At 49.9% G+C, this 26637-nt stretch overlaps 1 protein-coding gene across 6 annotated transcripts; it reads left to right on the forward strand.

Annotated features, from left to right (window-relative positions):
• Positions 1-10024: 10024 nt before the first annotated feature.
• On the forward strand, positions 10025-26571 carry CCDC120 (coiled-coil domain containing 120). Of its 6 annotated transcripts, none has more exons than XM_043459188.1 (12): positions 10025-10352; positions 18642-18790; positions 19244-19393; positions 19509-19599; positions 19741-19874; positions 20555-20695; positions 21272-21569; positions 22054-22116; positions 22418-22592; positions 22729-22827; positions 23994-24908; positions 25401-26571. In XM_043459188.1, the coding sequence occupies exons 4-12, from the start codon at positions 19551-19553 to the stop codon at positions 25513-25515; spliced, it is 1989 nt and encodes a 662-aa protein (XP_043315123.1). In that variant the 5' UTR covers positions 10025-10352; positions 18642-18790; positions 19244-19393; positions 19509-19550; the 3' UTR covers positions 25516-26571. The 6 variants fall into 6 exon arrangements, with proteins under 6 accessions (XP_043315123.1, XP_043315124.1, XP_043315127.1 ...); XM_043459187.1 differs by lacking the exon at positions 10025-10352 and adding an exon at positions 14799-16710; XM_043459189.1 differs by lacking the exon at positions 18642-18790 and having other exon boundaries at positions 10215-10352; positions 19244-19343.
• Positions 26572-26637: the final 66 nt, after the last annotated feature.

Raw genomic sequence — 26637 nt, forward strand, 5'->3', positions numbered from 1 at the left:
GGCATTAGTAAATGACAAAAGTGATACTTCAAGTCACTGGGAGATGGACTATTTACTAAAATGGTCTGGGGAGAATGACTCTCCTCTGGGGAAGAGGGATTAGATTCCTAATTTACTCAATTCGACTTCCCTGGTGGCTCAGACGGTAAAGTGTCTGCCTACAATGTGGAAGACCTGGGTTCAACCCCTGGGTTGGGAAGATCTCCTGGAGAAAGAAATGGCAACCCACTCCAGTATTCCTGCCGGGAAAATCCCATGGACGGAGGAGCCTGGTAGGCTACAGTCCATGGGGTCACAAAGAGTCAGACACAACTGAGCGATTTCAATTTACTCAATTCAGAAAAATTAATTCTAAATTGGCTAAAGACATAACCATTAAAAAAGAATACCACTTATCACACTTTTCTGGTTGTCCAGTGGCTAAGACTCTATGCTTCCACTGTAGAGGACCCAGGTTCGATCCCTGGGTGGGGAACTAAGATCCCACATGCTGTGTGCCATGGCCAAACACAAAACACCTGTAAGAAATATAAGAAAAAAAATATGTTTGGAGAATATGTTTAAGTCTTTGGCAAAAAAAGAAGGCCTTCTTAAACAGGATACAAAAAGCAAACCTATAAAGGAAATAACAATAAACAATGTTTATCAATCATTCTTGGCACTTTATCTGTATTAATTCATTTTAATTCTCAAAACAGACTTCTGAGGAGGCTTCCATTTATTACTCATCCTTCAGATTAGGAAATCAAAGTACAGCAAAGTTAAGTCACTTGCCCTAGGTCACCTCAGTTTATAAAACCTGCTATGGAACCCAGGCACTCTTTATCACCATGCTCCACAATTTCTCCAATTTTACCCATCAAAATATAAAACTAAAAAAAATATATATATATAAAACTATAATCTGATGAAAGATGCTATAAACAGTTAAAAGACTTGCAGCAGACTGAGAGAAAAAAAAATACAGCATTAAACCCAAAAATTAGCTGTCCTGTCACATACCCCAGTTCTACAAACACCAGCCTCATACACACATCCCAAATAACTCCATGACAAGTGCGTCCCCATCACATGCCCTGCATCCATCCTCCATCTGTCTGTCTCTTTTAATCTCTTGCTCACAAGTCACAACTTTTTCAACACTGCTCTCTCAGTCTCTGTCTCAGTCTCTCTCTGGAAGCTGGGGTTTCATTGCAATGCAACTGAAGAATAGGGTGAATGGGAGATATGGAGAAAGAAGAGAGGGCATTTGGGTGGTGAAATTGGGGATATTTATAAAAAGATGTTGGTGGTGATTGAGGATGGCGTGGGGTGATGTTGGTGTCTATTATAGGACAGTTGGTACACAACTAAAGAATCACATCTTCAGGAGAAATGGGGCTACTAGAGGACGGTATAGGAGTGTAGGTAGGAGCTACTGGAGGGTAAATTTGGAATACTTTTGGGGAGGGTGGATGGAAGATGGTTTGAGATGCAGTTGGAGGGAGTATAGAAAGTTAGTGTTTGGTCTTTTGTAGTTTAGGGAATTTTTCATAGAACTGTTAACTGTCATAAGATAGTGTGGTGTGCTAATGGCCCCCCAAAAGATATCCATGTCCTAATCCCTGGAATTTGTAAATGTTACCTTATATGGCAAAGAGATGGGAATTGTGGTTAAATTAAGGATTTTGAGATCGGGAGATTGCCATGGATTATTTGAATGGAACTTAATTGTAACCCCATGTCCTTATACTAGGAAACCAGAGAAAGATTTGACAAACCGTAAAGGAGAAGACAATGTGACCACAGAGGCAGAGACTGTAGTGATATGGCCACAAGCCAAGGAATGCCAGCAGCCACCAGGAGCTGAAAGAGGCAACATGTTCTCGCCTAGAGCCTCCAGGGAGAGTATGGCCCTGCTGACTCCTTGATTTTGCCCAGTGAAATGGATTTTGAACTTATGACCCAGAACTATGAAAGAGTAGAGTTCTTATATTTTTAAGCCACCAAATTTGTGTTGATTAGTTACAGCAGTCACATAAAGTAGATTTTGGTACCTGGATATGAGATGCTGCTGTGTCTTAATCTGCTTGGGCAGTCGTAATAGAATACACAGACTGGGTGTATTAAACAATAGAAGTTTATTTTCTCATAGTCCTGGAGGCTAGAAGTCCAAGATCAATGGGCCATCTGGGCTGATTTCTGATGAGAGTGGTCTTCCTAATTTGCAGATGACTGCTTTTTGCTGTGTCCTCACGTGCTCTTTCCTTTGTGCATGTGCACTCTTGGTGTCTCTTCCTCTTTTCATAAGGACACTGGTTCTATTGGATAAAGACCCTACCCTTATGGCCCCGTTTAACCTTAATCATCTCCTTGAAGTCCCTGTTTCCAAATACAATCATATTGGGGGTTAGGGATTCAACAAATTAATTGGGGGTGGGGTAGGGTAGACATAAGTCCATAATCTATTGTAACAAGTACCTGAAAATATTGAACTGGCTTTGGAATTAGTGAGCAGAGGTTGGAAGAATTTTGAAGTACGTGATAGAAAAAGCCTAGATTGTCTTCCATAAACTGTTGGTAGAAATATGAATGTTAAAAGCACTGCTGATGAAGGCTCAGAAGGAAGTGAGGAGCACAGCAGGGAAAGTATACACTGCCTTAGAGAAAACAAATATATATAAATATGTATATATATATATATATATCATAAACAGAATGCTCATAGAAATATTAATGTTAAAGGTGCTGCTGGTGAGGGCTCAGAAGGACACAAGGAACATGTTATTGGAAACTAGAGGAAAGAAAGTCCTTATTGCATAAAGGCAGAAAACTTAGCTGAATTATGTCCTACAGTTGTATGGAAAGCAGAGCTTGTAAGTGATGTATATTTAGCTGAGGAGATTTCCAAGGAAAATGTTGAAGGTACTCCCTGGTTTCTTCTTGCTGCTTGTGGTTAAATGTAAAAGGAAAGAGATAAATTGAGGGAAGAACTATTAAGCAAAATGGACCCAGGATTTGATGATTTGGAAAATTCTCAGGCTGCCCAGATTGCAAAAGACACAAAATTTAGGATATTAATTATCTGGAAAGTATGCTCTATAGAGAAAGCTAAGGGTGTGGCAGGACAGCCTTTTGCTAGTAGGAAAGAGATATTGTGTGACTCATGGATCCCCTCGACCATCTCAGAAGAAGTCAGGAATAAAGATGGGATTATCCATGGAAAATTTGAGGAGGACCTTCTTGTCTAATGAGCTCCTGTGGTGGTTAAGATGGTAAATAATCTGACTGCCAATGCAGGAGATGTGGGTTCTACCCCCTGGAGAAGGGAATGACAACCCACTCCAGTATTCTTGCCTGGGAAATCCCATGGACAGAGGAGTCTGTTGGGCTACAGTCCATGGGGTTTCAAAGAGTCAGACACAACTGAGCAACTGACACTTTCTCCACTTTTCTTGTCTAATGATGTGAATCTCTGTGCCTCCCATGGGAGACCCAAAAGATTTTTCAGAATGTTATGCAGACAGAAGCACTGCCTAATGGGCTTGAAAAAATAACAGATACAGGATGAAATGAAGGAATGATGCTGGACTCTCAAAATTTTGCTGGAAGGATACAGGCTAAAACTACTTAGCTGCAAACATGTGCTACCCTTCAAGGGAAAGGAAGAATGACTCTGATGGCACAGCCTTGAGCCCACATGTGAAGCCTCAAGCCACAGAGACTTCTTCTCAGGCCTTGCAACTAAATGAAACTTGCCCTGTTGGATTTCACAAGTACTTGGGACCAGTCACACCCTTTTTTTTTCCTTCTGTTTTTGCCCTTTTGGAATAAGAATATCTATAACTCTTATCCTATGCCTGTCCCACCAATGTACTTTGGGAACAGATAACTTGTTTTCTACTTCCACAAGTCCAGAGATGGAAAGGAATTTTGCCTCAGAGTGGATCATACCCAGAGTCTCACTCATACATGATTTACATTATTTAGATGATGAGATGTGAAATTTCTGAGCTGATGATATTAAACTCAGATTTTGAACTTGATTTGATGCTGTGATGGGTTGAAATTCTGGGAGTTTTGGGATAAGGTATGTGTTTTTCACATAGAGTGGATGTGTATCTTTGGAGGCCAAAGCGTGTACTGTTGTAGGCTGATTGATGTCCTCACCAAAAGATATGCACATCCTAATCCCTGTAACTTTTGAATTTATCTCAAATAAGAAAAAAGAAGAAAAGAAAAAGACCAAGAGCTCTGTAGTTTGCAGATGTGCTTAAGGCAAGAATTTTGAGATAGAGAGATTATATTGGATTGTCCAAGCGACTCTAATTGTAACCATAGTGTCCTCCTAAGAGGGAGGCAGAGGAAGATTTGACAGAAAAGAAGGCAATGTGACCATCAAGCAGAGATTGTACTGAAATGGCCACAACCAAAAAAAAAGGCTGATATTCATCAAAAGAGGAAGCAGCAACAAGCAGATTCTCCCCTGGAGCCTCTGAGGAGAGCATGACCCTGCTGGCACCTTAATTTTGGTCTTCTGGCCCTCAGAACTGAGGGAATCAATTATTTTAAACTTTTTATGTTTTAAACCACCAAATGTGTGGTGATTCATCACAGTAGCCACAGGAAGCTTAGGGGTAGATTTGAGGGTTGTCGGAGGGACTCAAGGGTATGCTTGAAGTTTATTGAGGGCAGTTTGAGGGTATAATGGGGGCATTAGAAAATGTTTGGGTGAAAAAAAAAAGAAAATGTTTGGGTGCAGTTGGAACCATCAAAGGGAAGACTGAGGTGGTGCTGGGGGAGTCACCAGAGGATGACTCCCAGAGGTTTGGAAGTATAATTGGGAATCCTTGGAAGGTGGTTTGGGTGGTACAGTTGGAGAAAATTGGAAAATGTTTTGTGGGTGTATTGCATGTAGAGTCGCCCCTTGGTATCCAAGGGGAGATTGGTTCCAGGACACCCCCATGCACAAATACCAAAATGCAAGGATGCACAAGTCCCTTATGTAAAATGGCATAACACAATTGGCCATCTCTATTCCCAGATGTGGGGCCAGTGGATATGGAGGCAGACTGTAATTTAAGACAGCTATAGCTGTTACTGAAGTGTGGCTTGGAGGTATAGTTTGGGGCTGTAGCTGTGGGACCAAGGCAAGGTAGTTAAGGGGTATTTAGAGGTAGAGTTGGGGGCTCTTGGAAGGGAAATTTGGGAGATGAGTTTTATAATTGTTGGAGAGTAGTTTGTGATTAGAGTTGGGTATCATTGAAAGGGCAATTTGGGGATATTCTTGGGAGTTAGAGGGCAGTGTGAGGGTAAAGTAAGGTGTGTAGGAAGATTTGGAAGTGAAGATGAGGACCTGGTTGGATAGTTTAGTGATGAAGTTTGAGGATCAATAGCACGGTTTAGGGATATAGTTGAAGGCTGGCGGGTACAGTCTGGGATGCAGTTTATGGGCCTGTTTTGAGGTCAGGGTGTCAGAGGGATTTTATGCATTATAGTTGTGGATCTAATAATGGTTGATTTGGGGAGCAGTTAAAAGATCATTGGATGGAATACTGTTCTCAATAATAAAAGAAACAAACTGCTGATACATGCTACAACATGACTGAAGCTCAAAAATATTATACTAAGTGAAAGAAGTCAAATACCAAACATCCATATATTGCGTTTATATGCACTATCCAGAAAAGGCAAATCTATAGAGACAGAAACTAGATTAGCAGTTGCCTGGGACTGGGAATGTGAAGAGGGATTAAATCTATTTGGGCATGAGGGGTCTTATAGAGATGATGAAAATGGTGTAAAACTGGGTTGTGGTGATTAGTGCACATTTTGGTAACTATACTAAAATAATTAAATTGCATGCTTAAAATGAGTGACTTTTCAGTTCGGTAGCTCAGTTGTGTCCGACTCTTTGCGACCCCATGGACTGTAGCAGGCTTCCCTATCCATCACCAATTCCCAGAGCTTGCTCAAACTCATGTCCATCGAGGCGGTGATGTCATCCAACTATCTCATCCTCTGTCGTCCCCTTCTCCTCCTGCCTTCAATCCTTCCCAGCATCACGGTCTTTTCCAGTGAGTCAGTTCCTCACAACAGGTGGCCAAAGTATTGGAGTTTCAGCTTCAGCATCAGTCCTTCCAATGAATATTCAGGACTGATTTCCTTTAGGATTGACTGGTTGGAACTCCTTGCAGTCCAAGGGACTCTGAAGAGCCTTCTCCAACACCACAGTTCAAAAGCATCAATTCTTCGGCGCTCAGCTTTCTTTATAGTCCAACTCTCACATCCATACATGACTACTGGAAAAACCAAACCTTTGACTAGACAGACCTTTGTTGGCAAAGTAATGTCTCTGCTTTTTAATATGCTGTCTAGGTTGGTCATAACTTTTCTTCCAAGGAGCAAGCGTCTTTTAATTTCATGGCTGCAGTCACCATCTGCAGTGATTTTGGAGCCCCCAAAAATAGTCTGTCACTGTTTCCATTGTTTCCCCATCTATTTGCCATGACATGATGGGACCAGATGCCATGATCTTAGTTTTCTGAATGTTGAGTTTTAAGTCAACTTTTTCACTCTCCTCTTTCACTTTCATCAGGAGGCTCTTTAGTTCTTCTTCGCTTTCTGCCATAAGGATGCAGATATTTGCATATCTAAAGTTATTGTTATTTCTCCCAGCAATCTTGATTCCAGCTTGTGCTTCATCCAGCCTGGCTTTTCCCATGATGTACTCTGCATATAAGTTAAATAAGCAGGGTGACAATATACAACTTTGATGTACTCTTTTCCCAATTTTGGAATTAGTTTGTTGTTCCATGTACAGTTCTATTACTTCCTGACCTGCATATAGATTTCTCAGGAGACAGGTCAGGTGGTCTGGTATTCCCATCACTTGAATTTTCCACAGTTTGTTGTGATCCACACAGTCAAAGGCTTTGGCATAGTCAATAAAGCAGAAATAGATGTTTTTCTGGAACTCTCTTGCTTTTTCTTGATCCATCAGATTTTGGCAATTTGATCTCTGGTTCCTCTGCCTTTTCTAAATCCAGCCTGAACACCTGGAAGTTTATGATTCATCTACTGCTGAAGCCCAGCTTGGAAAATTTTGAATTACTTTGCTAGCATGTGAGATGAGGGCAATTGTGCAGTGGTTTGAGCATTCTTTGGCATTGCCTTTCTTTGAGATTGGAAAGAAAACTGACCTTTTTCAGTCCTGTGACCACTGCTGAACTTTCCAAATTTGCTGGCATGTTGAGTGCAGCACTTTTCACAGCATCATCTTGTAGGATTTGAAATAACTCAACTGGAATTCCATCACCTCCACTAGCTTTTTCGTAGTGATGCTTCCTAAGGCCCACTTGACTTCACATTCCAGGATGTCTGGCTCTAGGTGAGTGATCACACCATCATGGTTATTTGGGTCATGAGGTCTTTTTCGTACAGTTCTTCTGTGTATTCTTGCCACCTCTTCTTAATATCTTCTGCCTCTGTTAGGTCCATGTCATTTCTGTCCTTTATTGTGCCCATCTTTGCATGAAATTGTTCCCTTGGTATCCCTAATTTTCTAGAAGAGATCTCTAGTCTTTCCCATTCTATCGTTTTCCTCTATTTCTTTGCATTGATCACTGAGGAAGGCTTTCTTATCTCTCCTTGCTATTCTTTGTAACTGTGGCTTCAAATGAGTATATCTTTCCTTTTCCCCTTTGCCTTTCACGTCTCTTCTTTTCTCAGCTATTTGTAAGGCCTCCTCAGACAACCATTTCGCCTTTTTGCATTTCTTTTTCTTGGGGATGGTCTTGATCACTGCCTCTTGTACAATGTCATGAACCTCCGTCCATAGTTCTTCAGGCACTCTATCAGATCTAATCCTTCGAATCTATTTTTCATTTGCACTGTATAATCATAAGGGACTTGAGCTAGGTAATACCTGAATGGTCTAGTGGTTTTCCCTACTTTCTTCAATTTATGTCTGAATTTGGCAATAAGGAGGTCATGATCTGAGCCACAGTCAGCTCCCAGTCTTGTTTATGCTGACTGTATAGAGCTTCTCCATCTTTGGCTGCAAAGAATATGATCAATCTGATTTCAGTATTGACCATCTGGTGATGTCTATGTGTAGAGTCTTCTTTTGTGTTGTTGGAAAAGGGTGTTTGCTATGACCAGTGCGTTCGCTTGGCAGAACTCTATTAGCTTTTGCCATGCTTCATTCTGTACTCCAAGGCCACATTTGCCTGTTACTCCAGGTATCTCTTGACTTCCTACTTTTGCATTCCAGTCCCTTATAATGAAAAAGACATCTTTTTTGGGTGTTAGTTATAGAAGGTCTTCATAGAACCGTTCAACTTCAGCTTCTTCAGCATTACCGGTCAGGGCATAGACTTGGATTACCGTGATATTGAATGGTTTGCCTTGGAAGCGAACAAAGATCATTCTGTCATTTTTGAGATTGCATCCAAGTACTGCATTTCAGACTCTTTTGTTTACTATGATAACTACTCCATTTCTTCTAAGGGATTTTTGCCCACAGTGTAGATCTATAATGGTCATCTGAGTTAAATTCACCCATTCCAGTCTGTTTTAGTTCACTGATTCCTAAAATGTTGATGCTTACTCTTGCCATCTCCTGTTTGACTACTTCCAATTTGCCTTGATTCATGGACCTAATATTCCAGATTCCTATGCAATATTGCACTTTACAGCATCAGAATTTACTTCCATCACCAGTCACATCCATAACTGGGTGTTGTTTTTGCTGTGGCTCTGTCTCTTCATTCTTTCCATAGTTATTTCTCCACTGATCTCCCATAGCATATTGGGCCCCTATTGACCTGGGGAGTGCATCTTTCAGTTTCCTTTTTGCCTTTTCATGCTGTTCATGGGGTTATCAAGGCAAGAATACTGAAGTGGTTTGGCATTCCCTTCTCCAGTGGACCACATTCTGTCAATGACTTTTATGGTATGCAAATTATACCTCAATTAAGCTGTTTTAAGTAAAGATCATTGAAGGATGCTCTGTAATATAATAGGGTCACTTAAGAATGATTTAGGGTGTGGGTAAGAGTCATTGGAAGGCTTGAGGGACACATTTGGGGTCACTGGAGTATGATTTGAAGGTAACTGCAGAAAGAAAGTTAGTGATTATTTGGAGACATTGTTGAGGACTGTTGGAGAGTGCTCTGGGGTCAGAGTCTGGATCAGTGGAGTATGATTTGGAGATGGAGAGGGTGTGGAGGGTAGTTTGAAGTGCAGTTGGGGGAATCTCACTTTGAGTAATTGGGGGTATATGGAATAGTGATAGGGGCTTTGGAAGTTAGTTTTGCTGAGAGTAGGTTGGTTAGTGAAAGGCTTGGTGGTGGTAGGGAGTTTGGAGTTAGAGCTGGTGACTGTTGAAATTGATTTGGGGTGCAGGTGAGGTTCACATTCAAAGGTAGTTGAGAATGTTTGGAGTGGCTTGAGTGCCATCTGGGGGTCAAAAAAGTATGGTTAGAAGAGTACGTGGAGAGTAGTTTAGGGTCAATGCAGGGTGTTTTGGGTGCATATCGGGGGAGATGAGTGTGATTTGGAAGTGCTCTTTGGACACTCAAGGTTTCAGGGCTGATTGTGGATGGTTGGGGGAACAATTTGGGGTATTGGAGGGTAGCTTATTCGTGCAGCTTGGGTGTTCAAGGGAGGTAGATTTGGGGTACTGCTTTGGGATCCATGAACAGTACTTTGGGGATACAATTTGGGAGATGTGAAATGTGATTTGGAGTGCATTTGGGGCACGGAGGGCAGTTGGGGGAATTCAGAGGTGTGCTGGCGGCTGACAGAAGGAGGTTTGGGGTGTTCGTCGCGGGGTGACTTGGGGTGAGAGGACACTAGTCTGATCACTGAGGGGGCGTGGCCTTGGTATGAGAAAGCGCCACGGCCTCGAGAAAGCGTGTGCGCACGCGCTCCGAGCTGGTTCGCTCCTGGCGCTCCCAGGGCAGGAAAATCGAAGACCCGAACTTGCGCCTGCGCACTCGGACTCCGCCGCTGCTGTGGTCTCGCGCCCCGCCCCCCGTCTCCCCCCCCCCCCCGACCCCGCCCCTCCAGGCTGGCGCTCAGCGGCGGAGGTGGAGGTGGAGGTGCAGTCGGGAGCCGACCGACCCGAGTTGAAGGTGGGGGTCCGGGGTCCACCGCCCGCGACGGAGCGGGTACTCCTCTCCTACCCTCCCCCCGTCCCCAGTCTGGCCCCCACGGCTCACAGTCGCGCGGCCGAACGCGGCCCGCGGGCAGGGCGCGGAAAGGGAGTAGGCAGGAGCCCGGGGACGAGCTGGGGGCAGCGAGGGAGGGGAGCCCCCCTCCACCGTTGCCTGCACGGACACCGCCTACGCCGCGGGCGCGGACACTAGGTGAGTAAAGCCGGCTTGGGGTTGTAAAAGAGGAGACAGGGTCGGGTGAAGGCCCGGAAACGCCGACCAGCGATGTACCTGCGCTCGCACCCCCGACCTCTGACTCCGTGGTCTCCCCCTCGACCCCTGACTTACCTGGCTACATCTTTTTAATCTGGAACCCCTGCCAGTTTTGGTCCAAGGACCTCTGGACTGACCCCTGACTAACCATATTCTGGCCTGGCGTGATCCTCAACCTTTGTTTTGCCCCCCTAAATCCAGTCCTGACCCCAAAGCATCCTTGACCTGACCCCAGATCCTTGCCTGACCCTGTTCCATCTCCGAAGCTCATCTTGCCTTGTCTTGATCACCCCAGTTTTTGTCCTGATGCTTCACATGCCTGTTCCCTAAACTCTAGCCCAGTCTCTGGACCCCTACCAGTCATGTCTTGTCTGCTAAACTCCAGTCTGATCCAGGTCTGTCCTGATTCCCAACCTCTGACTTCTCTACTTTCTCCCACAGGTCCCCCTCCTGACTCCTGAACTCCATCCTGGCCCATCACCTTTAGACTCTCCCTCTTGCCTCCTGCCATGCCCCTGCCCCCAAATCTATGCTGTTTCCCGTTGTCTTCCCTAGGCCCACCTCTGTCCTCATTCCTATCCTCATTCTGTCCAGATCTTTTCCTGTTCCTTACCCCCATCCTGAACCTGCCCTTTTCCCTACCCTCTTCCTTGACTACTGTCTTGGCCTGTCCTCCATCATGTCTTCTGACTGCCCTTTTATACTGACCCTGATCCGTGTCCTGCTCTTTTGTCCCTACTTTTTCTCTGGCCTTTGTCCTGAACCTCACTCTATCCCATTCTCTGGCCAGTGTCCTGGCTCCTCCTCCATCTTATCTTTTGACCTCCATCCTACAATGACTCTGATTCTGTTTTGTTCCCTATACTCCTTCCTGTTCTGTCCCTTCATCCTGTCCCAACCCCAGGCCCCTATTCTGCCCCTTACCATGTCCTTGCATGCCATTCAGATCTCCCTTCTTCGTAACATCCACTTTCCATCTCTGAATCCAGAAGGACAGGGGTCCCATTATACCTTCCCCTTGAACTTGGAGGTTCCACTGTACTGATTATCTCTGAAATTCATCCCAGAAGCTTTTCTTAGCATGAGCAAATAAATAGCAAACAACCTTGTGGGCCCCCTGCGACTGAGGGAGTTTTCACATGTGATTTCTCTCATCCCCCACCCAGTGATCTCACACAGAAACTGCATTTCTTTCCCTGCCCCAGGAGGGCATGGAACTGTTCCTGTGCCACGCCCCCACTCCCCAAGTGTGAAAGAGCACCCTAAATTATTCAGTGACTCTCTGGGAGTCTGTGAAGTCTGGGTCATATTTCCAACCTTGCTAGGTTGGGGGCTGATGTGAGTCCTCTAGGTCATGTTATCCCCATCTCCTGGTCTTGATCCTGGGCGCAATGATCCCTGCTTTCCTGGCCTGAAAAAAGTCCATTCTAGGCCAGAGGCTTCAGGGCTTGGTAGAGGTAGGATGCAAGCAGGAGTTTATCCTTTTCCTCTCAGCAGGAAGCAATACACATCTTGATGCTAAGTCCATCCTACCTCTGTGGGAAGGTCTGTGTGTATTGGGTGTGTGGTGGGGGTCTTTGTTAGAATCAGGCCAGTAGTGACAGTAATAACAAGAAAAAATACGAAGTTCTCTCACTGTCTGAATCTCCTTGATTTTGAGGACAGACAAGGAGAATTTGAGTAGTGAGGAGATAACATGTCATTCAATTCTGTTTTATTCCCGTATTTCTCATAGAGAATAGTTTGAATAATGAAATAATGGACCTGTTTCACTTATCCAAACCTGTTAATGACAACACAAACATCTCTCACTATCCTAGTGTATTTGGTACCCAAGTTCTGAGAGGAGAGTTTGAATAGTTCAGACAGTGAAACATACTAAGTTATCTGAAGGTATTTTGTTTTAGCATTTTACAGAGTGATTAGGGAGAGTTCAGGTAGTGAAGGATAATGGCTTTAACTCAGAAAGGTGTTCAGATCTACTAACTTTCCTGTGCTCCAGTGGCAAGGATTGGGATAGTAAGGGCATCTTGTTACAGAAATATGTTTGGTTCCTGTTATTTTGCCTGGTGAGTAAGGAAAACTCAGAGAGTGAGAAAAAGGAAAAGGGAAAGTGTGAAAAAGGAAAAGGACAGCTCAGAGATTGAGTCCTATCTCAGAAATGTATCAAGGTCCATTCACTTCCTGTATTTGGATAGTGAGAGTTCAGACAATTTTTCTGAATATATTTGGTTTCTACATTTTTGATGTTGAGTAGGGAGAGGCTGGATAATGAGGAAAAACAGCTCTGTTTCAAATATGTCTCGTTTGGCAAGTAGAGAGGGTTCTATATCTGGGTGGCAAGTAGGGAGGGTTTTGAGGCTGAAATGTGTGTGTGTGTGTGTGTGTGTGTGTGTGTGTGTGTGTGTGTGTGTGTGTGTGTGTATTTGATTCCTGAGTTTGGACTGGGAAGAAACAATTGTGTATGACATATTACATGTGCATATTGACCGCTTACCATGGGCCAGGCTGTCCTAAACTGTCCCAAGCAAGCTTTGGAGGTCTTAGCTCATGTCATGCTTACAATCACCCTGTGAGTTATATACTGCTGTCATCACCCCCATTTTACAGATGAAGATGTTGAGTTACAGAGAAGTTGAGTGACTTGCCCAAGCAGTCACACAGCCAGGCAGTGGCAGAGATGAGTTGAATCCCAGACCCACCACTTGCTAGCCCTACAGGAAGAGGCCACAGGAGGCTCAGGTTCCCCCTGGGGTGTGGCTTAGAGGTGGTTGTCTTCTCAGTTCAGTTCAGTTGCTCAGTCGTGTCTGACTCTTTGCGACCCCAGGGACTGCAGCACGCCAGGCTTCCCAGTCCATCACCAACTCCCAGAGCTTGCTCAAACTCATGTCCATTGAGTCGGTGATGCCATCCAACCATCTTATCCTCTGTCGTCCCCTTCTCCTCCCACCTCCAATCTTTCCCAGCATCAGGGTCTTTTCCACTGAGTCAGCTCTTTGCATCAGGTGGCCAAAGTATTGGGGTTTCAGCTTCAGCATCAGTCCTTCCAATGAATATTCAGGACTGATTTCCTTTAGGATTGACTGGTTGGATCTCCTTGCAGTCCAGGGGACTCTCAAGAGTCTTCTGCAACACCACGGTTCAAAAGCATCAGTTCTTTGGCGCTCAGCTTTCTTTATAGTCCAACTCTCACATCCATACATGACTACTGGAAAAACCAAACCTTTGACTAGACAGACCTTTGTTGGCAAAGTAATGTCTCTGCTTTTTAATATGCTGTCTAGGTTGGTCATAACTTTTCTTCCAAGGAGCAAGCGTCTTTTAATTTCATGGCTGCAGTCACCATCTGCAGTGATTTTGGAGCCCCCAAAAATAAAGGCTGTCACTGTTTCCATTGTTTCCCCATCTATTTGCCATGACATGATGGAACCAGATGCCATGATCTTAGTTTTCTGAATGTTGAGTTTTAAGTCAACTTTTTCACTCTCCTCTTTCACTTTCATCAAGATGCTCTTTAGTTCTTCCTCACTTTTGCCATAATTGTGGTATCATCTGCATATCACAGGTTATTAATATTTCTCCAGGCAGTCTTGATTCCAGCTTGTACTTCATCCAGTCCAGCATTTCTCATGATGTACTCTGCATATAAGTTAAATAAGCAGGGTGACAATGTACAGCCTTGACAGACTCCTTTCCCGATTTGGAACCAGTCTGTTCTTCTATATCCAGTTCTAACTGTTGCTTCCTGACCTGCATACAGATTTCTCAGGAGGCAGGTCAGGTGGTCTGGTATTCCCATCTCTTGAAGAATTTTCCACAGTTTGTTGTCATCCACACAGTCAAAGGCTTTGGCATAGTCAATAAAGCAGAAATAGATGTTTTTCTGGAACTCTCTTGCTTTTTCTTGATCCAGCAGATTTTGGCAATTTGATCTCTGGTTCCTCTGCCTTTTCTAAATCCAGCTTGAGCACCTGGAAGTTTATGGTGCATCTACTGCTGAAGCCCAGCTTGGAGAATTTTGAGCATTGCTTTGCTAGCATGTGAGATGAGGTAGTGTGGTAGTTTGTGTGGTGGTTTGAGCATTCTTTGACATTGCCTTTCTTTGGGATTGGAATGAAAACTGACCTTTTCTAGTCCTGTGGCCACTGCTGAGTTTTCCAAATTTGCTGGCATGTTGAGTGCAGCACTTTTCACAGCATCATCTTGTAGGATTTGAAATAACTCAACTGGAATTCCATCACCTCCACTAGCTTTTTCGTAGTGATGCTTCCTAAGGCCCACTTGACTTCACATTCCAGGATGTCTGGCTCTAGGTGAGTGAGCACACCATCTTGATTATCTGGGTCATGAAGATCTTTTTTGTATAGTTCTAATGTGTATTCTTGCCATCTCTTCTTAATATCTTCTGCTTTTGTTAGGTCCATGCCATTTCTGTCCTTTATTGTGCCCATCTTTGTCTTGCGGGGGCTGTTAAAAGTCATGGACCAGGCCAATGACGTGTGTGGGTGACTCTGCCCTGCCTCTCCCAAGAGCCCCAGTTACCTGCTCTTCCCTCCTTGCTCTCGCCCCAACCCACCTCTGCCTAAGTTTATTATGTAGTTATTAGCAATTGTGAATGACATGGTGTGAGTTTCCTTGCATTTTGCAGTGTCTTCCAAAGTTATTTTGGCCTCCGTTGTGTTTGCGCCATTTACCTGTTTTCCAGATGCGGAAACTTAAGCCTTGAGACTCAGTCTGCATCTCCGGCCAGATACACTGTCCCTCTCAGCCCTGATTTTATAAACATCCCCCTTCCGAGCATCCTTGGTGTCTCACAAGATGGGGGGTGGGGGGCCATGGCTGAGAGGACAACTCCCCACCAACACCCAGCTGCCCAGCTTGTGGCTTCTGCCTCCATCAGCCCCAGGCAGTGAAGGGAGGGAGAAGCGGGGTGATGAAAGTGGCCTTTGCGGCCCATGCCGGAAATCTCACAGCCAGGAAGAAAGGTGGGCAGGGTAGCAGGAGGCCTGTAGCGTGCACATGGGGCGTTGCTGATACAGAGCAAGTTCCTTTCCAGCCTTGGCCCACCTGTCAAGTGGGGAGGGAGCTTTCCTCACTCTGCTCTTTCACATCAGGGCATGGGCTGCTGTTGGAGCCTGGGTTGGGCTTGGGCCCTGAGGTCACAGAGCAGATGGTCCCTAATGGAGCTCAGGATGTGTGTGGGGTGTGCTGGGGCAGGCCCAAAGCCCAGGTGGTGGTGTAGGGGAAACAGTTGGTCCATCGGTCTGGTCCATCACAGAGACTGATAGCCTCCCATTTCCTTGACTCCCAGCCAGAAATGCCCCAGGGGGTGGGGGAGACCCAGCCTGGATATGAAGTGTGAACCGCCCCCACTCCTCCTCCCCTGCGGGAGTTGCCTCTGTCAACCTGCAATCCAGCACCCCGCCCCCGCAGTTCTGATTGTAGCTGCTCTCAGGCCTCTGTGATCAGAGTTGGGCCTCTTCACCTGTGTGGGCCCCCCCCCCCCCGCTTTCATCTCTCTAAGCTGGCTCTGTGGAGCTGGGTCTGTGCCATCCTCTCGGGTGTGTAGGGGTCGGGGCGGGGGGCATGGTTAAACCACTGGTGTGTTTCTGCCCTTTGCTGGGATGATTTCTTGTGATGCTGCAGAAGGTTTTAGAGTCCTGAGACATGGTCTCTCTTAGAAAAGTGGACCTCGTTTGTCCCACTTTGGGAAACTGTTACCTCAACGAGGGTGGGAATTGCCTTCTGACCTTCTCCCACACCTGCCTCGCCTTGGGAGGAAAGGGTAAAGGGGTCTCCAGAAAGTGATGGGTGCTGCCACAAGAGACACACACCCAGTGTACACCCAAGTCCTTCCATGTGCTTAGCCTCTCCCCAGGCCTCCAGCCTTTGGCTCCTAGGGTGGGCAGGGTTGAAATCTGGTCACTTGGGCAGCGCCAGAAGCAGCTACCACTCCCACGACCATTAGCCCTTCCTCCTTGGTCCTCTGCTAGGTATACAGGGTAAGGGGGGAGGTCCAGGCTCTCTTCTTGGCCATGCTGGACTCCCGGGGGAGATATGACTCCAAGACAGCTCTTAAGGGTGACCCAAGCCCTGGTGTCAGGCAGGCAAGGGTTAAAAGGTATGGGCTGGGCCAGTCCCTGGCCAGGTAGGCAGGGCCATTACCTAGTGGGAGGTGGCCTAGACCTCCGCCACTGGGCTCACCACTTATTGCCACTACCAGCGGGATCAGGGCCTGGTCGAAGCAACTTTTTTTTTTTGAGGTACCTGAGGCCACCCCACAGCACCTCTCTGACTGGTGAGCACCCGGGAGCAGTGGGACCAGGGGCGAGGGGTGAGGGGAGAAGGGCATGGGTATCCTGAAGTTTCCTGCCAGAGAGAGCAAGGTTTGTGTGAGAGGCACAACCAGGAAGGAGGGCCTGGCTAAAGGGGCAAAGCCTAAAATGTCCAATTTCCTTTCCTGGCATAAAGCCAGTTCCTTGCTGGAAGTGGATGAGGGGAAGGGATGGGGGAGAAGAGAGGCTGGCACCCTATTAGCAGAAGAGTGCCCCTTCTCCACTCCCCGCTACTTCCTGTCCCCTTTCCTCCACTGCCGGGATAGCCCCTGCCCTCCTTCAACCCGGGGCTCAGCCCCCTAGGAAAGTGTAGACTGGGGTTTTGAGAAACTGCCTTCCACACCTGTCTGCCCACCACCCCTATCTGTTCCCCTAGAGGGGGCCCCCGGGGATCCTTTAGGGCAGTGTGGGGAACAGTCCAATACTTGAGGAGTTGTCATTTGCTCCAGCGATGGCAGGATGTAGAAATGGGGGTCCCACTCGGGTGTTGGGGTGCCACCCAAGTGAGGTGTCTTGGTTGTAAACAGTCATTACAGCCAGGAATTTCTTTCTCCGCTGTGGTGTCAGAAGGGCAGACCTGAAAAACCTGCTGGGCCCGCCGCCTTTGGGTGTGTGTGGGGGGGCCCTTTGCAGCTCTCTCGCTGCAGCCCATCCTCAGATAGGACAGGGACACAGGGTCACCAGTGGGGAGACCCAGGGGCTGGTTGGGAGTGTGTTGAGGAGGGAACTACTGGGATCCCCTCTTTCTCACCATCCTTGGGTGGGAACCAGGCTGCCTCAGGCCCCCAGGCCAGTGTGTAGAGGGTAGGCGAGTGGAGGCAGAGGCTTGGGAGCGGGTGTGAGAGTGTGGGGGTGTGGGGCGTTGACCTGTGTCTAACCTGCCTGATGACCCCATGACTCAGGCCCTAGCTATGTCCCTGAGGTCAGGCTGACAGGGTGTGGAGTCAGGGTTCCTGTCTGGACCCCGTGTGGACTTCCAGGATGCCACAAGCTCTACAAGCTCCCAGGGAAGGAAGGCGGAGGGAGATGGAAGGAAGATGAAGCAGCCCAGTGTGGGATGTAGGAGTCATCCTGGTGAACGGGCCCATTGGGGAGGAGTTGAGGCTCCTGTTGGGGTTAAGGAAGGTTTAGGGGAACCCTCCTCAAACCCAAATGGGAGCTGGGGAAGAAGGAACCCCTGGAGCCAAGGAGCAGAGGAATCTAAGCTGGGACCTCAAGGAAAGCCTGCCATGCCAGACAGTGTCAGATCTTGGAAGGCGGCTGTTGCCTGGAGGTGCAAAATAGCTTTAGGGACTGACCCCACCCCTGATTTTGAGGATGAGGAACCCCTGCTTTGTTGGAGGGGCATAGACCCCAAGAGGTGGGTGAGAGGCCCGCTGAGAAACTGCTGGCACCCTATTAGCAGCTTGGCCATGTACTCCAAGATACACATGGGGAAGGGGCTTGAACCCACCCCACCAAGGCTGCCTGGGTCTTCTCCACACCCGGCCACCACGTAATGACAAGCTGGGGATGGCGGAGGCAGGTAGAGATGGAACCTCCGTAGCCTCAGGAGGTCCTCCCAGTTGCCTGCTGCTGAGGTCAGGCCAGGTGGTGGGAGGTGATGTCACCTAGCTGCCCAGCTGGGGACTGAGCAGGCTGTGGGAGGGAGGGAGGGAGCAAACTCCAGAGGAAGGGATGAGGGCAGGCCTGGCAACCAGCCAAGGCCAGCTCCATGGTCAGCCAGGGTGTCTGGGGCAGAGAAGGAGGCAGTCGCTTGTTATCTGCAGCTGTGGACTTTGCCACTCCCAGTCCTGGCAGGGTGACTTCCCTATGCCTGTGCGGGACAGGCTGGCATGCTGGGTGGGGCTGGATGGGTCCTGAGGCCAAGCGAACGCTTTTGCTGCTGCACCAGGGCCACAGGATGGAGTTGGGACAAGGAGCAACTCACAGACCTTGCAGTCATCCGTTTATTCACCCAGCAGACACTCCCTGAGCACTTGCCGTGTACCTGGAAGTATTCTGAATGCCAGAGATACTGATACATTTTCTGTTCTCATAAAGGTACAAGGGAGGCACAGTCTTGACATAGTGTGGGGGCCCACCTCTGGAAGTCACACTGAAGCCCCAGAATATAAGAGAGAACCAGGGGCTGGAAGTGGCCAGAGGGGAAAGTACACTCCAGACAGCAGCCACAGCCTGCGCAAAGGCCTGGAACCCTGCTGGGCAGAGAGGTTATGAGGGATTCGTGAGGTTCAGCACCTCTGGGGAGGGAGAGTGTTGGACCAGAGGGTGGGCCTGGCTGCATCCTTAGCCGTAGGCAGATTATTTCATCTCTCGTGTCTTATGCTCATCTCTAAAATGGAGGTAATGATGATCACAGAAATTGCCATCGCAGGGTGGTTGTGAGTATTAAATGTGACATGTAAGGTAACTGTTTCAGGCCCCCAGGTGGTTAATAAAGGCCCACTGTTGTTCCAGTTGGTTGTATCTGTACCATTAATTCTCCTTTCCCAGGCAAGACTCCTGACGGTGGCCCATGGGCCTCTGAGGAGGTGTTGTAAGTCCGCCCAGCTCCCCACTTGCTGTGCTCCCACTCAATGGGAAGGGAACCAAGGTACCCGGGCCTTGACATTGGCACAGAATCTGAGAGGGCAGCCCAAGCAGGTGGGTGGGGTCAGGGTTCTCCTTATTCGCAGCTGGGGCACGGGAACCTGGGTAGGGGTGGAGGGTGGGGGCGCATGCCGGATGATCCCCAGTGGCTCCCCTGCATCACTGCTAGGCCTTGTCCAGCCATCAGTCACGGCATCCTGACAGCTTCAGGATGGAAGTCAAAGGTCAGCTGATCAGCTCTCCCACCTTCAACGCCTCAGGTCGGTGTCTGGTTCCCCCTCCTGCTGCCTCCTCCCCCGCTCTGAGTTACCACTCGCCTGTGTGGGAAAGAGTGGGCCCTGACCCCACAGCTGCTCCAGGATGCCCCACCACCCCCTGATCTTCACTCCCTCTGTGTCCAGCTGCCCTGTTTGGAGAGGCTGCCCCCCAGATGAAGTCAGAGCGTCTACGGAGTCTGCTTGACCGGCAGCGAGCGCTGCAGGAGGCCCTGAGCCTGAAACTTCAGGAGCTACGGAAAGTGTGTCTCCAGGAGGCGGTGAGGGCCTGAATCTAAGGGCGTCTGTGGTGGGGAGAGGGGGTGGAGGGGTTGGGGGGAGGTGGGGGTGAGGAGCAGGGACGAGGTAGGCAGACTGAGCCACTTGTCTGAGCTGGAGATTCCCCAAAGCTCAGCTTGGGTGTCTTCGAACATGGTAATATTTTACCACAATCTCCTATCAACAATTTGAAATCCAAAAAAGAAGAAGAAGAAGAAAAGCCTCAAAGACAAGTTATTTCCCAAACGTGGCAGTAAAACCTGACCAGAAGTGACATGGGCTGATTATAGTTTTGATTTACCTCTCTTGCTGCAAATGTCCACACATTTTGCCAGAAACGGTAATGCATTCCAGAGCATGCAGCCTAGGCCCTGAAGGGAGTGTCATATAATATGTAGTATACAGATAGTGTCACCTTTATAAAAACTGTGAGATTCTGGATTCCAAAGCAGGCTTCCCTGCCTCCCATGCCCACCGGCCCTGGGCTTTGGGCCACGGAGGGGCAGAGAGTGTGCCACACACCCACCTGGTGGAGAATTAGGAGGAGGAAGAGAAATAACAGGTGTGGGCTCTGAGCAGGGCTGGGCTCCTAGTCGGACTTCTGTACCTTCATGTGTCGTGACTGCTTTGCCCCATTCCCCCAACTAACCCTTGGTAGTCTCCAACCCCTGACCCCACCCAGGAGCTGACTGGCCAATTGCCGCCCGAGTGCCCACTGGAGCCTGGTGAACGACCCCAGTTGGTCCGCCGGCGCCCCCCTGCAGCCCGCGCCTACCCGCCACCGCACCCCAACCCAGCACACCATTCCCTGTGCCCCGCCGAGGTGAGCTGATGGGCACGCCGAGCAAGGTGGGGGTGGGACAGGATCCCGGAGGAATCTGAGAGGGGCTTGTGGCCAGGGAAAGGAGAGACTAAGGTGGGAAGGCTTCCCTTGTGGCTCAGAATCCACCTGCAATGTGGGAGACCTGGTTTCCATCCCTGGATGGGGAAGATCCCCTGGAGAAGGGAACGGCTACCCACTCCAGTGCTCTTGCCCGGAGAATCCCATGGACAGAGGAGCCTGGTGGGCTACAGTCCATGGGGTCACAGAGTGGGACGCAACTGAGCACCTTTCACTTTCAAGGTAGGGAGGGAAGGAGCTCAAGGGAGGTGGCTTCCAGGTCTGAGAGAAGATGCTGGTCCCTAACTGTCACGATAAGCCTTTCCCCTTGCCCCAGAAAGATGAGCAGGTGCAGCTCTAATGCACACAAACCCTGCCCCCAGAGGAACAATAGGCGCCCCAAGGAGGGGCAGGCCCCGCCCCCAGCCTATCCAGGCTCTGACACCGCCTGGTCCTGGCACCTGGCATTTCTATGTCCAACATCTGGTCCTGTCACACCCTCTCGGGTGGGCCCTGCAGGAGCTGGCGCTTGAGGCCCTGGAGCGAGAGGTGTCTGTGCAGCAGCAGATCGCCGCAGCTGCCCGCCGCCTGGCCTTGGCTCCCGAGCTCAGTGCCGAGCAGCGCCGGCGCCGGCGCCAAGTCCAGGCAGATGCCCTTCGGAGGTTGCACGAGCTGGAGGAGCAGCTTGGGGAGGTCCGGGCCCGCCTTGGCCTTTCGGGGCTCCCGCCATCCCAGCCCCTGCCCCTGTCCACCGGAGGAGCCGTTATCACCACCCAGGGAGTCTGCCTGGGCACGCGCCTCGCTCAGCTCAGCCATGGTGAGCCAGGCCCTGTTATCCCACCGACGAGAGTGGGAAGGTGGGCACTGGCTAAGGGACCTGGTAGGGGTGGAGTGGATGAGCAGCCAGTGAAGATTGGGGGAGGTAGGCAGGACTTAGGGGGCCCTAGCTGTGAGAGGAATTGTTGTAGACTGCTCCCAGGCAAGGGTGGGGACATTGGGAACAGGCCTCAGGAAAGTGAGGGACAGGGGCTTTCCTGGCGGTCCAGTGGTTAAGGCTCTGCACTTCCACTGCAGGGGGCACAGGTTTGATCTCTGTCACAACAACTAAGATCCCTCATGCCACTCAGGGCAGCCAAAAAAAAAAAAAAAAAGTGAGGGACTAAGCCCCTGGTGGTCTTGGATTTAGGTAAAGGTGGATTCTTGGCAAGTGTACCAGGTGGGGAGGAGACGGTCCAGTGATGTAAGGGGGTGGCACCCAGGCCTTGCATTGATCAGCCTGGCTTTCCGCTTTTCACCTGTAGAGGACGTAGTTCTGCACTCGGAGAGCAGCTCCCTCTCAGAGTCTGGGGCCAGCCACGATAATGGTGAGAACCCTTGTCCCCTAAATTCTCCCATTCTTTGATGCATTGCCCCTGCCCTCCCTCTTCAGCTCCTCTTTAGTCACACCCCATCCTCTGGTGGAGCCCCCATCTTCCTCACTTCACCGCCTTCCCCGCTGTCCCTCCCATCAGCCCCAGTTCCTGCCCTCCTTCCTTGGTTCCTCCTCCACCTGTCCTACCCTGCTTAGCCCTCTGCACCTCCCTACCTCCCTAGCCCCTGCCTTTTGCTTTGTCCACAACCCTCCCATTGAATCCCCACCTCCACCATTTTCTCCCTTCCCCTCAGAGGAGCCCCGTGGCTGCTTCCCTCTGGCTGAGCGCCCCTCACCGCCCAAGGCCTGGGACCAGCTGCGGGCAGTCTCTGGGGGCAGCCCTGAGCGGCGAACCCCATGGAAACCACCCCCATCCGATCTTTATGGGGATCTGAAGGGCCGGCGCAACTCTGTGGCCAGCCCCACCAGGTGAGGGTGAGCCCCTCCACTCCTTCCACAGAGCCAGGAGTGGGGGCTGAGCCTGGGTGGGCAGGAGGACCTGCTGGGAGGTACGGTCTCTAACCTGGCCCCCACCCCCACCCTGGGCCCGCATGTCTCTGTCTAGCCCTACACGCTCACTGCCCAGGAGTGCCTCCAGTTTTGAGGGGCGAAGTGTGCCTGCTACTCCCGTCCTCACCCGGGGCGCTGGCCCCCAGCTCTGCAAGTAAGTGGACTCTAAGGGTGAGTTTGAGGACCAGAGGAGGGAACTGGTAGTTCTCACAGTGGGTGCTGGGGAGAGTATTTGGATTCCAAGAGTGTAGGACATGAAAGACTGGGCTTTGAATCCATCAGTTTTATTCTGATTTTCTGTGTAGGTTGTATGAAAAAGCAAGAATTTTATTTATGCTTCAGAACTTTTGTTCAAAATGCATCCTATTACATGATAAAGAAATATAGGTAAAATATCTTTTGGAATATTCCATACATATGTATGTGTAACATCACATTATAAATAAATTTTTTAATTGACCAAAAAAAGAAAAGAAAGGCTGGGCTTTGAAAGGTGAATAGGAGTTGTCTTGGTGGAGAAAGAGGGTGGGGATTTGGGGCAGAAGCATCAAAGTTTGAGTATGGGCTTTTCTGTGCATTTTGGGCAAGTCATTTCCCTTCTCTGAATCTTGGTCTCCTCATTTGTGAAACAGGCATATCAATATCTTCTCTGGAAGAGGCTGTAGGCACAAATGAGTTCTGGTTAACATGTGCTGCATTCCTACCATCTGCTAGGAATCAGTCCTTTACTTGGTATCAAACTCATTTAGTTATCACAACATCCCTATGAGGTAGATGCCATTATTCTCATTTTAGAGATAAGAAACCTGAGACACAGAGAGGTTAACTAACTTGTTGGTAAACCAAAGACCCGGTATTTGAACCCAGACAAATTTGACTCAAGAGTCCGTGCTTTTAACCATGGTAGTCTCCTAGTCCTTAAACAAATAATGTACTTACCAAGTGCCTACTTTTTCCAGGCTGTGAACAAAAGTCCCCATCCTTGTGACGCTTGCATTCTATGAATAGTGTCCTCCCCTGCTAGCATTTCCTCTGGAGCCCCTTGCTTCCATCTCCCTCGGAGCTAACAGCCCCAGGCACCCCCATACATTTTCAACCCCTCTGCTCCCCAGTCCTGGCTAGGACCTCTGCTGCTCTTTATGTGCCACTCCCTAATGCCTTTACACCCCATTTCTAGTCCCATTTCTAGTCCGGGGCCCATTTTGGAGTGTGAAAATGACCCAGAGAGGCATGTGTTGGTGGGGGGAGGTGGAGGGTACTCATCCCATCTGCCTGATATTTCTGACCCTTTTCCCATCACCCCCACCTCTGTGCCCCTAGACCCGAAGGCCTCCATTCTCGCCAGTGGTCCAGCAGCCAGGACTCCCAGATGGGCTTCCCACGGGTGGACCCTGTCTCCGACCGCACCTCCCTCTTCGCAGCTCGCACCCGCCGCAGCAATAGCTCCGAGGCCCTGCTGGTGGACCGGGCAGCGGGTGGGGGAGCTGGCTCCCCGCCGGCACCTCTGGTTCCCCCTGCCACCGGTCCCCCAGTCTGCAAGAGCAGTGAGGTGCTATATGAGCGCCCCCAGCCAATCCCCGCCTTCTCCTCCCGCACGGCTGGCCTCCCAGACCCTCCCCGCGCTGCCCGGCCCAGCTCAGCCGCGCCGGCCTCCCGCGGGGCCCCCCGGCTCCCACCCGTGTGTGGGGACTTCCTCTTGGACTACTCCCTGGACCGGGGCCTGCCTCGTGGGGGCGGCGGGACAGGCTGGGGGGAGCTGCTGCCCACAGCTGAGGTTCCAGGACCCCTTTCCCGCCGGGATGGGCTCGTCACCATGCTCCCAGGCCCACCGCCTGTGTATGCAGCTGACGGCAACAGCCCCCTCCTCCGCAGCAAGGACCCCCATAGCCGTGCCCCCCGCACCAAGCCCTGTGGTCTGCCCCCGGAGGCCGTAGAGGGCCTGGAGGCGCATCCCAACCCTCTGCTGTGGATGCCCCCACCCGCCCGTATCCCCCCGGCCGGTGAGCGCAGCGGCCACAAGAACCTTGCCCTGGAGGGGCTGCGGGACTGGTACATCCGGAACTCGGGACTGGCCTCGGGGCCCCAGCGCCGGCCTGGGCTCCCCCACATGGGCCCGCAGCACCCGCCCTTCCTCCATGCCCGCTGCTATGAGGTGGGCCAGGCACTGTACGGGGCCCCCAGCCAGGCGCCGCTCCCGCACTCGAGGAGTTTCACGGCGCCCCCTGTCTCCGGCAGGTATGGGGGGTGTTTTTACTGATGGGTAGGGGTCTCTTGAGGCAGATAGCAAAGGTGTCCAGGCCAGGGAGCAGCTAGTCATGGTAGCTAATGACAGGGACCACGAAAGAAGTAGCTGCAGCCTTGGCCTGTGGTCCCTGGGCCCTGCCTGACCCGCGTTAATCTGTGGGGTCTTGGCGGAGGGGTATCTTGGGCCCCGGTAGCAGCAGTTCTTCACCGAATTATTCAAGAGTTGTAAGAGTTGAACAGCCAGTGCATGTCAGCTGAAAATGAGCCTTGAAACTAGGGTGCTGGGAGGAAGGGTTGTCCTGTGCCCCTCACCTTTCTCTTCCTCTTTTCACCACGCCCTGCACCTGCGAGCCTAAAGGTACTCTCCTGTGCCTGCTTCCACCTCTTTAACGAGCCTCTTTTCCTCTTTCTGTGTCTTGTCCGTCTTTTCCTCTGTCCGGTCTTCCCACCCTGTCTTCTGGATTCCTGCTACCCCTTCTAAAGATACTACGCGGACTTCCTGTACCCCCCGGAGCTGAGCGCTCGTTTAAGTGACCTGACGCTAGAGGGGGAGCAGTCCTCCGGTTCTGACCCCCAGACCCCAGGAACACTGGTCTGACCCCTTCTGACATGCCCCTTATTGGCCTGGGCAAGACTCCAGTTTGGGAGGGGCACAGCTGACCTCGCTGAGCCCTGGGATAGGGTTGCTGTCCCTCCTGGAGGTGGGCACCAACCTGATCTTCCAAGGCCCCTGGCTCCCCGTGGGCCCATAATGGTGTCTGACACCCTGCATCTCCTTTCATGCTGTGCTGGGGACTGGGGGGCCCTCTGCCAGCTTAAAAGAGAGGAGGTGATGTAATGGAGACTCCAAGCCCCTTCCTCCATTTCTGTTTACAGTTGTGATTTAGGTATTCACTGTCTTTCCCCCAACACTAGACATTTTATAAAAAGGGAAACTGTGATCTCATCCTGGTTGGGTTCATTCCTGTCCCTGTGCCCAGCCTGCTCCATTCAGGAGCCCCCTCCACAAAATGGACCAGATAGGGTCTTGGGGCCCAATTTAGGGCAGTCAGGAGACTGATGTGAACAGAACTCCCTGCCACCCACCTACTGGGACAATGTTTTCTTGGCAGAGGTGCCCACATTTGGAAGGAATGAAGTCTCTGCCCACGTGTGGAAGGACTGAAGTCTGGGTGGGAGGCTTGGGTTCATTTTCCCTTCCCCAGGGGTGCCTGCAGGTGCCCCAGACCCTGTCTGTCTGTGCCCGCTGCCTCTGCCCACAGAATCAGATGGCTCAGCCTTTGGTGGCAGCCTCTGCCCTCTTCCCAATCGGGAAGCCCCACAGGAGGACCGAAGGGCAGAGCCATTGGGTGTTGTGTGTCCTGGAATGCTGCGGTGGTGGAACCTAGCATCTAGTAGATGCCAATGAAATCCTCAAGTGACGTCTTGCCACTGGCTCCATCACATCTTCCCTGGCTTTCCTTCCATCCACCACTTTTTAAAAAAAAATCCACACAAGCTGTGTTTTCTATGATATCTTTCTGTGACTTTCTGAAGCTGGGGGTTCCTCTACCCCCTTTACCTGGTGTGAAAACTTTTTTTTGTACCAATGGATCTGGACCCAAAACACTACCCACATTGGAAGGGGATTTGTATAATAAATGTGTAAACTGAACCCATGTATTGCTTCCCTATCTGCCTTGCCTTGGGGGCCCACATCTTTACCTAAGATGACATATTT

Source organism: Cervus canadensis, chromosome X (assembly GCF_019320065.1).
Source record: "Cervus canadensis isolate Bull #8, Minnesota chromosome X, ASM1932006v1, whole genome shotgun sequence".
NCBI classification, from domain to species: Eukaryota; Metazoa; Chordata; class Mammalia; order Artiodactyla; family Cervidae; genus Cervus; species Cervus canadensis.

What these genes read in the sequence shown, in the direction of transcription:
- CCDC120 (XM_043459187.1), top strand. Translation starts at nt 16,470, where the DNA reads ATGACTCCAAGACAGCTCTTAAGGGTGACCCAAGCCCTGGTGTCAGGC. An exon ending in CATTTTCTGTTCTCATAAAG is followed by an intron (nt 18,791 to 19,243) that starts GTACAAGGGAGG and finishes CTCCTTTCCCAG; the next exon opens with GCAAGACTCCTGACGGTGGC. An exon ending in ATTCCCTGTGCCCCGCCGAG is followed by an intron (nt 20,696 to 21,271) that starts GTGAGCTGATGG and finishes TGGGCCCTGCAG; the next exon opens with GAGCTGGCGCTTGAGGCCCT.